This window comes from Podarcis tiliguerta (genome assembly GCF_965153285.1).
Source record: "Podarcis tiliguerta genome assembly, chromosome: 6".
Taxonomy (NCBI): domain Eukaryota; kingdom Metazoa; phylum Chordata; class Lepidosauria; order Squamata; family Lacertidae; genus Podarcis; species Podarcis tiliguerta.
Genome location: NC_139539.1, coordinates 37,733,947 through 37,746,902, shown reverse-complemented (window position 1 = coordinate 37,746,902; position 12,956 = coordinate 37,733,947). Strand labels below are relative to the sequence as shown.

At 43.6% G+C, this 12,956-nt stretch overlaps 1 protein-coding gene across 2 annotated transcripts in view; it reads right to left on the bottom strand.

Annotated features, from left to right (window-relative positions):
* PLXNA2 (plexin A2) overlaps window positions 1–12,956 on the bottom strand; it is a 386,922-nt gene that overhangs the window by 335,188 nt on the left and 38,778 nt on the right. For both annotated transcript variants that reach the window (XM_083444223.1, XM_083444224.1), the window contains exons 2-3: window positions 8,823–10,099; window positions 5,507–5,689 (exon numbers count right to left, since the gene is read on the bottom strand). In XM_083444223.1, the coding sequence (XP_083300349.1) occupies window positions 5,507–5,689; window positions 8,823–10,010 (1,371 nt within the window). In that variant the 5' untranslated portion in view covers window positions 10,011–10,099. The remainder of the gene's footprint in view (window positions 1–5,506; window positions 5,690–8,822; window positions 10,100–12,956) is intronic.

The window sequence follows — 12,956 nt, the reverse complement described above, 5'->3', positions numbered from 1 at the left end:
TAGCTATGAGGTGGCTTGCTATACAATCAGGATTCCTGGCTTTTCACCCCCATTGGCTCAGACTGGTAATCAAAGTGGTGACCCTGTAAATTGTGTTTAGATTTTACAATGCACTTCTCCTCCACAATGCTTTAAGGCAGGCAGACAATTGTGTTACTGGCAGGAAACTGAGGTAGGGAGCATTCCATCCCCTGAATGCTATGGCAAAGTGTTATTGCTTTCAATAGCAGGTTAGTGTCCCATCCATTGTTAACAGCCTGTCTTTTTTCCCCTGTGTAAACACAATTTCCTGAAAGCCTTCTAGATTTTCCAAAATTGCTGCTAGCAACCCTGGAGGAAACTCCCCCCCACCTGCCTGCAGAGTAACCAATGTCTTATGAAGGGCAATGAATAAAGCGGTCACAGCCCTAAGATCAGAGACACATGAAGGTCATTAATATCAATAAAACACAAAGTTGGAATAAGATATGCTCAGCCAAAACAAACTTTACCAACACTGTCTGATTTTTCTAGGATGCCCTTTGCAATTCTTCCCAACTAGCTCCCTCTTCATCTGATGAATTATTTAATTTATTACATTTATCTCCTGTCCTTCCTCCAAGGAGCTCAAGGTGGTCTTCATGGTTCTTCCCCTTATACCAACCCCGTAAAGCAGGCTGGCTGACTAGTCCTAGTCCAAGATGATAACCTTTCCACTTTTTCTATAACAAAGATAAAATCAACTAGCATAATAGCCCTGAGATCTACTTTTCTGACTTACTGGGGCACCTCCCTCTGCCCACAGTTTTCAGACTGATTACCCACAACAAACTAGTGGAGAGTATGTGATTTCATTTAGAAAGGTGGTAAGAGATGCCTCCCCCTCCTTTCAATTTTCTTTTTTTACATGATTGTCAACTGCCCTGTAAAATCAGATTGATATACAGAGGGTGTCGTCTCCCCCTCCCCATGAACAAAGTAATAATCCAAAGTAGAAACACTACAGGCTGGTAATTCACCTTTTTTCAAGCTCCTATCATGGTGACTGATATATTAAATTTGAAATTCTCCCTTGAATAAAATGAGAGGAAGGAAATGCCTAAATCATGGGTAGGCAAATTAGGGCCTGGGGGCCGGATCCAGCCCAATTGCCTTCTCAATCCGGCCCTTGGACGGTCCGGGAATCAGCATGTTTTTATACAAGTAGAATGTGTGCTTTTATTTAAAATGCATCTCTGGATTATTTGTGCGGCACAGGAATTCATTCTTCTTCTTTTTTCAAAATATAGTTCGGCTCCCACAAGGTCTGAGGGACGGTGGACTGGCCCCCTGCTGAAAAAAATTGCTGACCCCTGGCCTAAATGGTAGTTGTATCTGGTGTTCTTGAATGGAGATTAGCCACCACTAAGCAGCAGCCAAGGTGACCAGGGTCCACTTCACAGAATAGAGGAATCTTGTCTTTTACAAGGTCAGAGTGTTTGTCTGGCTTGCCCAGTACTGTCCACTCTGGCCAGCAACAGTTCTCCAATGTCTCAGGCAGAAAGGTCTACCTGATCGCTTAAAGAACAACACATACGCTGCTCCTGAACTATGAATCCTCCCCCTTGGTGGTACTTAGTGACTGTGTTGTCTTACTACCCTCGCCTCACCAGCTGCCATTACTAAAAGCACACAGAGCTTTCAGCCCAACAACGGAGCTGCTGCTGTCCCACTTAACACTCAGATGTTCAATTCGCTTCCATGTGATGGATTGGTTGGAGGATCCATGTGATGGATTGGTTGGAGAAAAGAGTAAGGCAGGTCAATCTGTAAGCGTACCAGTAAGGCTGGCAAGTTTGCAATGAACCAATGCAGCTGACCCAACTTCTCTGAGGTGAGTCCACTCACTCTGGGATAGATTGCCCACTATGTATGAATGTGACTAAGGATGCCTTTAGTGCACCACTTCCCACCCTACAGAATGTTGATAGTTCCGCTGTCTTATCTACTGCACAGTATCAAAAACTGGAAGGTATGTAAAGCACGATGCACCAGTAAAGCTAAAACCATTATGGAGTAAGAACAGCCAGGTTCTGGGACGCATCAACTAATCCTCTGTGATGACTCTTTGTCAACCCAATCCCTCTTGTTGGATGGCTGGCAATTTTAGTGGAATAGTAAAACGAAGCAACTTCAGATCAGGCACGCATGATGGAGAATTCTGTTACATAATAATAGTATTAAACAGCACTACAAATAATATCATCTTTTAAACGCCATGAAGGATTAGTTTCAGTATATGTTTGGGATAAATTAACCAGAGATTTAATCTAAATTCCCAGCAAATGTTTGCAGACCTCTGGAAACACAGGAGGCATAAACACAAAAACCCATTCCCTCTCTTTTTTCTACTCTGTGACTGCAGTAAAGCCAAACACCATATATAGATCTACTCTGCATCAGAATTGTAGATGTTTAAAAGGCCTCCACTACATAAATGCCATCGGGGATTAAACCAACCCGGAAAGAGCATTCCTTTAGTAATCCTACATAATTAATGGGACACAATTCTACTTGGTATATTAAACAGCTAACATGCAAGCACAAGCTGCTTGCTTTAAGTGCCTTTAAAGCTAGGCCTTCCCCAGCAACTAATGCAGTACAACGCACTCACCACCCACTGTCTACTCATCTAGGGTATCTTTGCAATATGTTATCCTGGAATGTGGGGTTCAAAGCTACAGATGAATTGGGGGGGGGGGATAGTTTATATAGTGGGTTAGGCCAATAGCTCACAGAGTACAATGCTGCTAGTGGTCTATTGGAGTCTGCACCAAGTGCAGTACTGGAAGCAAAGGAAGCAATTATAGAGTGATAAACCATTTCCTGCCCTGGATTTTAAGCAGCCAGGTACTACACATGAATACTGAGAAGTGTCGTACCACCTTCAACAAAGCTTACCCACAGATAAATGTGCATAGGATTGCGGCCTAATTAACACTTACTTATGAGTAAACATGAATACATAATTATATGGGAACAAGACCCATTGATCATGGTAGAACTTACTCCTTATCATTTATTAATATATTTTTATCTTGCCTTTCCTCCAAGTTGCTCAAGGTAGTGCAAATGGTTCTTCTATCCCAATTTTATCCTCTCAATAAACAATCCTATGAAGTAAGTTAGGCTGAGAGATGGTGACCAGCCCAAGGTTATCCAGTGCCATTGCAGGTTCGGAGTAAATGTGCATAGGATTGCCCTACCCTGAATGGCCAGTTTATAATTTTATCATTTGTCAGTATGAGATTGCTCCCATGTACCACTTGTCTGGAATGCTTTGTTAAATTCCACCCTTGGATAAGAACCTAGGTGACCACAGTTCAAATACCCACCCAGCCATAAAGCCATTCTGGGTGAGCTTGAAGCAGTGGCCATATCTCAGCCTAACCTACTGGTTCCTGTGAGAATAAAATGGGGAAGGGAGAGAATCATACGTGCCACCCTGAACTCTTCGGCAGAATGGTGGGCTATTTTGTTCATATAATATAATAAAAATGTTGCCCCACTGGTATATTGTACTATGTTGCATTTTTATGCACAGGTACCAGGCTGCTTTCTGTCCATTCAAAATTAAAACTGGTACCTGCCCAGGACAGGTCAAAATCACCAGCTTTGTTATCATTCAATGGAAAGGAATGGATCAATGTATTTGGAGACTGCTGACACTAATTTAGCAATGAGCTTTGACATGGATATATGGAATGGAAAGTCCAACTTAATCACTGACTCCTAAGTTCCACAAAACAAGGCTTTTCTTTAAGGGCAAAAGGAATTTGGAATATTTCTTTGCCTCAGGCAAGTAGCCTTTCCTCTGTGATGCAAACAGGAAGGAATGTTATCTAATGAAGTCAATCTATCACACAAAGGTCAGTAGGAAGGGTGGAAGGTGAGAGGCAAGACTACATTCAGAAAAGCAAAGCTTACCTCAGGCTATGGGCTGCCCAAGAGGCTACCACTGCCAGTTAACCCGCTCCCTTCTCAACAGAGAGAAGAGATATTGTCCAGTCCAAGCAGGACTTTTACTAGCAAACAGTAGGAGTGCTATCAAGAGTGCCTGCTCACCAGGCTTTGGTAAACATACAGATAGTATTCCAAAAGAGATTAAAGATCAGTTCTCAGTGCAAATCTGTGGCCATGAATAAATGGATGAGCCTCAAATACAGTGCAACACATTAATTCTTGGTAGTGGCATAACTGTGAAACTACCCAAGTGTGATTTTAATATTGAATACCTTAAAACACCAGGTGTTTTGCATGCTGTGCCAAATTCTTTCAGACTTAAAAGCCAGCTAACTGATGTCAATGCACAGGTTTGCACTATTTCCCTCCTCCATTTACTACTGGAGCTTCCTACTGTAGCAAATATCCCCCTTTTCTTCCAGGACATCCAACCACACTCATTGAGGAAGCCAGCCACACTGCACAGCCCACCTTAGTATTATACAATTCCTTCCACTGCTGTCTGAAGCACCACACATGCTTAGGCTATGGGAGAGGAGAAGCATGACACTGTGTTCCTGACAACTTCTGAAGGTAGAACCAGCTTGATAGGACATGACGCTTATCAGTGCTGTGATGGGTCAATAAGCACTCTTCAATGAATACAGTCAGCAAGGAGACAACTAGAGAAGGTACTGGGAGGAGGAGGTGCCACAATGAACTGAGCAAACATGACACATGAATCCTGTCCCACTAAGGTCTTTGATCACAAGAACCTTCGGGGTGACTTGAGAAGAGCAGAATCGAATCCCACGAACATTTATATTCCAGAAGTCTATGTTGACAGTGAAAAAAAAGCCAGCAAGAGGACGTAAATGATGGGCACCATCTAGTACTGTTAAAATCCATGTTCACTGCTCTGCTCTACCATCACTAAACAGACACTCTGGAAAGGATGCCCTTTCACTCGCTCCAACTGAAGACAGTTTTTGGACAGTTTCTTGCTTCCTAAGCAACCAGTAAAGAATCACATTTCTTCAAGAAACAAGTGCAAACAATTTTGGATGCCTTGCATATTGTCTAAGGCAATCCTTATGAACTGAACATCTAAACATCCAGATGTGCCTCTTACAGCTACATGGAACTGTGGGAGAAAGTGGTTATTAAGCAGACCATGCAGTCTCAGGTATATTGAATTGCATCCCCCCAGGAGAATGATAAAATCTACTTTTTTCCCTTTGTAAAGCAATGAGACCCCCACAAGAATCTGTGCATGTGTGAGAGTCTTTAGATTTCTAGTGGCTTTTATATCTCTGTAGTGCTTTTAATGGCTGGGCTTTGACTTTAGAGCATAACTGACAGCAAATACAAATTACACTTACCTGTCTGATGGTTTCAAGTGTACCCTTTTTATTTTCAAATTACATTTCTACTTATCAGTAAACCGGCCTCTACAGCTATTGGAAGCCAGCTATACTCTCCAGCAAAAGACAGAGAAAAGAAGAGATATGGTCTGAGCTCCCCAGAGCCAAAAGAACAAACTTACTTTCTTCAGCTTGCCACTCTTGGTGCCCACAAACACCACACTGTAGCCATTGTAGACATATGAAGTGACAGAAGTCATCCGATCACGGCTGGATGTGTAAAGAGTCACCCCTTCTACTGGTATGGAACCTCCTAGTGGCTGGTTAATGTCCAACCCACAGAAGTTGTCATCTATTGGGACTGGCTGAAAGGGAGAAGGCATTTTGGTGAGTGTGGATGACAGACAAGAAAGTGGAGACAAAGCAATCTTCATAAGGCTAAGCCTCCCTAAGCAACACCTGACAACATCTAGCGTATAACAAATCTTTGTTCAGCTGGGCCCAAGGCAGCATTCCAAAATCTGAGACTAGATCCTTTTTAGATCTCTTATAAGACTTGCCTAGAAGATTCAGTTCATGGTGGCATCCTCAGAACATGTTTTACAAAACCCTTTGCAGAAGTACACTTGTGTACATGTGCATATGCACACAACTGCATATATCATTTCCATTGGTGTCTCAATTACATTTTGCAGACTTTGGACCTAAGGAAAAAAAGATTCCTTATACTGAGTCAGACCATTGGCCTGTTTAGCTCAGCATTGTCTACAGTGGCTGGCATAGCTCTCCAAAATTTCAGAGAGGCAATATCCCCAGCCCTAAACCAATGCAGATGCTCTACCTCTGAGCTATAGTTTTTCCCCAAGGAAAGGTTTGATCACTCACATTCCACTGTGTTTCATAAGTTCCCTACCTTCATTGAGAAGAGGAGGCCTTGCACACACCTTGAAACATCAGAACAACAGGGGTGAGAACCCGTGGTTCTCGAGATGTTGAAAGACTACAACTCCCATGTTCCCTGAACATTGGCTATGTTGACAGGAGCTGATGGGAGATATAATCCAACAACACCTGGACGTTCTCCACAGGTTCCCCACCTAGCTCTAAACTAACCCTCAAAGCTTTGTTCTCACTAGCTGCTAGTGTATATAGACCTAAGCAAAATGCTATTCAAAGTCCTTAGGATGCATTGCTTCCTGAAATGCACCCCACCCTCATTCCCCTATTCTATCACCTGTTAGCATTTTTACTTCCACAGTTCAGTAGACCCAGGAAGCCAGCCAAGCAGAGAGCTAACTCCTAAGCCATTTTGTCAACCCTGAATTGAATTTAGTACCATCCTTAGTACACTGGACTTTCCTCATTCAGACACAGAGCTCTTCATTCTGCTCTTCCTCTGCAAATGACATGGCAGAGGGGTGATGGCTGAAATTGGCTATATCATTTTCCCCACTTGTCAAAAGAAAGAAAGAAAGAAAAAGATTCAGCTGTTAGTAGTATAGGATCAAAAACAGCTAGAGAAAGTACAGGTCTCTTTACTCTGAAGGGAGAAAAGAAACTGATTTTCTCTATGTGTTGGGTCCCTTCTCTCATGCAGTCATCTCCATACAATCCAGCTTTAATGGCAAGAATTAACAGTTTGCTTTTAAGAGAGCTTTCCCACAAAGCACCTGGTGAACTGCAATCAGCTCCAGGAGGCCAAGCACTTTTGGGAACCCTTACGTTTTTGGGATTGGGGCCGGGGCTCCCCATGCCTAAAAACCACAGAGGCGCCTTCTCTTCCTCCTGCCATGGAGGGGAAGGAAGGTCGAAACAGCCTCCCACCAGTGGTGGTGCCAGGAGGAGCCATCAGTCAGTGAACAGTGCAGTTACTGCATTTGGCTCCTCCTCTGGCTCCTCCCAACATCCTGACATCACATGTACAATGTTGGGATGTCGCTTGTGCAACTTTGCGCCCCCTTCCCCATCGGCCTCATAAGCTGGCACTTCTGTCTATCATTTCCCTTCCCCCATATAAATCAGGAGCATGGCCCATTCCAAGGGCCACATTGCCTTCTGAGCAATCTTTTTTTGGTTGGGGGAGGCACATGTCAGAAAATAGGCAAATGTGGATAGAACAACCAGTGTAAATCTTACCTCTATATAGTACCCTTGTATCTACAAAGAGTCACAAACCTCTTACTATCCAGGCAAGCAAGAAGAATTATGAGAATTTAAGGACACTTTCCAGCCAGGCAAAAATGCTAAAGGGGTGGTTCAAAGCAGTGGTGGTCAGAGCAATGGCCTGGGGAGGGTCCTAAGGGCCAGACAAAGCAGCTTGGAGGGCTGCAACTGGCCCTCCAGGTTTGAGGTTCCTCACCTCTGCAATAAATATTAAGACACCCCCCTTGAGCATTTTTGAAAACGAAGATCCTGAATAACAAGTGAATGCTACATAGCATCTTCTGTCTATGATGAGTGTGACCAAACAGGGTGACTATCTAGCTGCAGTGAAATTAAGGAACCTTGTCTTAAAAATGTTTTAATTACCCTGGCACAACCAGCTGCATGAATGTACACCTTAAATGGGATGTTTCTTAACAACCCAATTTTTTTTATTTGCCACAATAAGCTACAGAATAAATTGATTTTTCTCTGTCTTGGATCTTCTGCACTTACCCAAGTGGGCCAGCTACATTAATCAATATCCAAGAAGACCAAAATGTGCAACTGAAATTGGCCATTAATCTTTCAGGCTTGTTTGCATGAAACCTTCCTGCTCAGGGAGGAAGGTGCTTCTTTGCTGCACTTTCAGGTTTGGCTTCAAACCAGATTTCAAGAAGAAATGGAATCTACCAAATCAGCTACATCTTAGTCTTGCCTTCCATTACTATAACAGAAGAACAACTCTTGGCCATAAAAGAATTTGACTTTCCATTGTGATTAATGAATGGATTCTATTTCTCAGTTTGATACTTGGGGAGCAATGGCAGAAATATCTCGATAATACCTCTGCTTTATGCAGGAATGCTGATAAATGGCAAATGTTTTTTAAAAAGATTTTCCATAACTAGTTATCCCTCCCAATGGCCTGCTGAGGCTGATACATCATTATTGGTGTTCTTATTTTCCATACGAGTATGAGAAAACAGAACTTGCTCAAGGTCGTAGAGGAAGCCTATGATATGAACCTACTTGAACCAAAATAATCATTATATATATATATATTAATGTTGTATTTTAATCTTGTTTTTAAGTTGTATTCATTCAACTTGCTTTTATTATTGCTTGTTAGCCGCCCTGAACCCGGCCTTGGCTGGGGAGGGCCAGGTATAAATAAAAATTATTATTATTATATTATTATCAATTAGAAGGCAACAATTCTTTAAGAGATGTTCTCCAAGTTCCTATGAAGGATATCAGAAACCAGTTTTTACACTGGTAAAATATTGCTCACTACAGTATTTTCTATATCTTCTTCTGCAGGAAATCTAGGTGAAATACTGTGAACATTCTTACCGCCTTGGTACACTGAACATCTTTCCCAAGCAGCCAGTTGAGTTCCAAGTTGCCTTCCCCTTGGTAGCAAGACTGTAAGCGCTCCTTAATTTGGGCATTGATAGCACGGATGGGAAAGATGCAAAGAGCTGAGTCATCAGGGGGCTGGTGATACTGCTTTTGTCCCTTGGAGAAAATGGCAAAAAGGACATCATCCTGGGCAGTGATATTGAGGGACCTGGCCAGCACCTCCCCGGGCTTGGAAAGGTAGGCTGCCTGTAGGAGGCGATATTCCACATCACCTTTGACACAACCAAATGGCAGAGAAACATAGGAGTGGAACTTGGGGTCATCCTTGCAGAGACGCACAATTCGAGATGTGTAGAAGAGATCGCTAGCTGAGTTGATGGAGACACCCTCAGGAGTCTCTGGCTGGACAGTCAGAAAATAGACAAAGTTGCCGCTGGAAAATCCATAGATATAAAAGATGTCAAAATGTGAGACCAAGGCCAGTGTGTCTGAAGGGATTTTTATGAGTGATGAAACAAAGTCACTGTGAAGTTCATAATCCAACATAGCTGATGACTCTGGGTCACGTGGCAGCTTCCGGCTGGAGAGAGTGGGGAAATAATCCTGCTTGCCATCTACTGCTGTACCAATGAAAAGCTTCCCATCCTCACCCTCAGAGCGAACTATAACTCCATACATAGTGCCAGTTTTGTTAACACTGGAAAGATAGTGCTCCTTCTTGTGAGATGGTTCCACCAGGATGAAGAGATCATCCAATCGCAGCAGCTTGCAGACTCCTTGGTAGAGGCTCCCACAGGCCAATAGCCTATTTTCTGTGTAATCAATTATCAGCAGCTTGTTCACATTGTTAGTCAGTGTTAGGATCTCAGTGCAGGGCTGCACTATGAGTGGTGGGTAGCAGGACTTGTTGTCCTCCTCTGGTCCTGTCTTGTGAGCAACCAAGATGGTCAAGTTTCCAGACAGCTTGTAAACCCGATTGATGGCTCCCACATAGACTGCTCCAGTGGCCTGATGGACAGTCAGATGGTTGAAAGTCCAATCACGGTTCTCAGAGTGGAAGGTATTATAGACAGGAGTGCTAGTGGCATTCCATGAAAATAAAAACAGGCAAAGAAACACCAAGGCCACCGATGAGTCTTCGGAGTCCCATATCCGAGGCCAGATCTTTCTCTGTTCCATCCTGTGGTGGAGAGTGAGGAGGAAAGGGAGTGTGAACCTCAAAACTCCCTGTGTGTCTCTCTTGCCACCGCAGTGTTTCTCACATGATTCTACAGAAAAAAACAAAACAAAACAAAAAACAGAGGGGGGGAGATTAGACCTAAAATATCATGTAGAAAGAATTTAAACACTCCTCTACCCACTCACTAAAACTCCTTGAGATCAAAAGAGGACATCTCTAAACCCATGAACAGCGTTCCCATTTGGGTAAACACTGCAGGCTTTAGCACTCTGTTCCGCCTCTGTGCATTAATTGTTACGCAGTTTAACTGCTCATAATATGCTCTGAGTCATGAGTTCATTCAGCTGCAGGAGGGAATAATCAATCTCAGCCCAAAGACAAGTATTTTGCAGACAGTTCACCTACCCAGGCATTAGATCTAAGAACCTTGGCTGGGAGGGGGGCTTATGACAAGGTGTTGAATTGACAGGTGAATAAGAAGGGTTTCCTCTCTGTGAAATCCATGAGGGTTACAATGTAATTAAAGAGAAAGAAATATCAGGAAGAGATGGCTTACATGTCTGCAGCACCTCCTGTTTGTTTCTACATTCCTCACATGCACAGGCATTGTGGTGCCTTAGGCTGTGTCTGCACCTTCTGTAATTGGCAAGCCCACAGAGGGCTGGCTCCATGCCTGCTTGCATAATCTGCATCAAGTGGCCTCAGCCACTCACCAATATGCAACCATGCTGGGAATTTTGACCCCTGGCTGAAGACAAAAGTCCCAGGAGACCTGAATTCAACTTACTGCAGTGTGAGCTTTCATTTATAACCTTAGTGAATGCCTGATGGTTCACTTCATAGATACCACTGGGGTCTGCTCTGAGGTGGAAAGTGATGCTCGTGAGGAAAATCTGCTTTGTAAGGTACAATGTGTTGCCATGTCTCTCCTCTTGCATGCAGGGGCAGCAGGGAAAAGTGCAGACAGAGCCTTGGGCTACTAGAAAGTGATACCAGAGCATTTTCATGTCTGTTCATTGTGCAAGGCAAGAAGTGAGAAGAGAACTGTGTTGATCAAGGAGACTGGTGCAAAATTATTATTTGGCATATCGTTTTCTGCAGAGGAAGAAGTGCAAAGTTTGCACATCTATTGAAAATGTCTAGTTAGTAAGAGCATGGATTGAACAAGCCATGCATCTGAGCACCATATTTCTTTAGCTACTAGGTTCAGCTGAAGTAAAGTTACGTAGAAGATAACCATGTAACCTTTACTCTCCCCATGGCTGCCGCTACATATTTTCTTTGGCCTTCTCCCACACAGGCACAATCATACAGACATTATGTGACGAAGCTGCTTCTTCCAAGACATAGCATTGGTTGACACAGCTTGGTACCATCTACTCTTCCTGGAACTAGCTTTTCAGGTTATCAGGTGGGCATCTTTCCTTGCCATCCTGTCTGGGCTCTTTCAATTGGAGATGCTTGGAACTGGATATGGGACCTTTCACATTCCGCTCCTTTCCCATAAATGGGCCATATTGAAAGAAACACTGAAGTTGCCGCTCAACAAAACCAAAGCCTTTTCCCTCTTACCATGCTCATTCTTTTTTTGCCTCTCTCCCACTTTACTGCCCCACCTTTGATAATAGTAAAGGTAAAGGGACCCCTGACCATTAGGTCCAGTCATGACTGACTCTGGGGTTGCGGCGCTCATCTCGCTTTATTGGCCGAGGGAGCCTGCATACAGCTTCCGGCTCATGTGGCCAGCATGACAAAGCCACTTCTGGTGAACCAGAACAGCACACAGAAATGCCGTTTACCTTCCCGCCAGAGTGGTACCTATTTATCCACTTGCACTTTGACATGCTTTCAAACTGCTAGGTTGGCAGGAGCAGGGACCGAGCAACAGGAGCTCACCCCGTCGTGGGGATTCGAATCGGCGACCTTCTGATTGGCAAGTCCTAGGCTCTGTGGTTTAACCCACAGCGCCACCCATGTCCCACCTGGGCTTAAATTGAAAGCAGTTGCAGACTGTGTCCAGTTGCTATCTGCCATTCCCTGACCATCCCATTCACTCCCTAGGCCAGGTGAAATGCCCATCTAGAACGAGGATGAAGTATTTTGTCACTATGCATCACTGGGGCACCCCTTTCAGGGCTTCATCCAATTATTCCATATGATATATGCTGTATTTGTGATGTTCTATTATGTTCTATCACATTAATGTTATTTATTGTTTGTAAGCCGCTTTGGGATTCATTTGAATGAAAAGCGGAATAGAAATATAATCAATCAAATCCAGCCCAATAGTTGAGCCCACTGGTGTGTGTGTTTTAAGCTCCTTAATATACTCCCCTCTTCTTACTTGCTTTTTCTGTCTTTAATGCTTCAGAAACATAAGACTGAATAACACTGAACCAGGCAAGTCAGGGAGCTTAAATCAAATGTTGGGGATGAACTTCTGAGAGATACTGAAGGAGCCTCTGTAAAAAGAAAGGTTTTCCTGCCACTAGTCAGATATGAGTGAAGTGCTTTGTTTGAAAGCTATTTGCTCCTCTTGTAAACAGTATCCTAGGGTTTCTGTCAGTGACAACCTGCGTAGCATTGAACACTGCGCTGAAGCCTTGTGGAATCTCCCAATTCTGCCACCTCCTCTCTTTTCAGCTAGCTGACACTCACCCTGACTAGGAGCAGCTCAACCCCTGCTCTTTGTTATCACAGCAGGGCAGCCTTTGATTGGTTCTGGCAGGCAGCAGCTGTACGCTCTTTTCAATACCGGCTTCTGTCCCTTTTTTGATCTGTACGTTGCCCATCAGCTGTGCATAGTACCTGTCTGAAAGAACATTCATTGCAAGGGGGTTGAGTTCAGCAGCTGCAATTCTCCTTTCCAACAAAAGCACTCAATGGACTCAGACAAGGCAAAGTGCTGTTTACACAAAGTCTGCAATTGCTGTGGCTCTCATTCA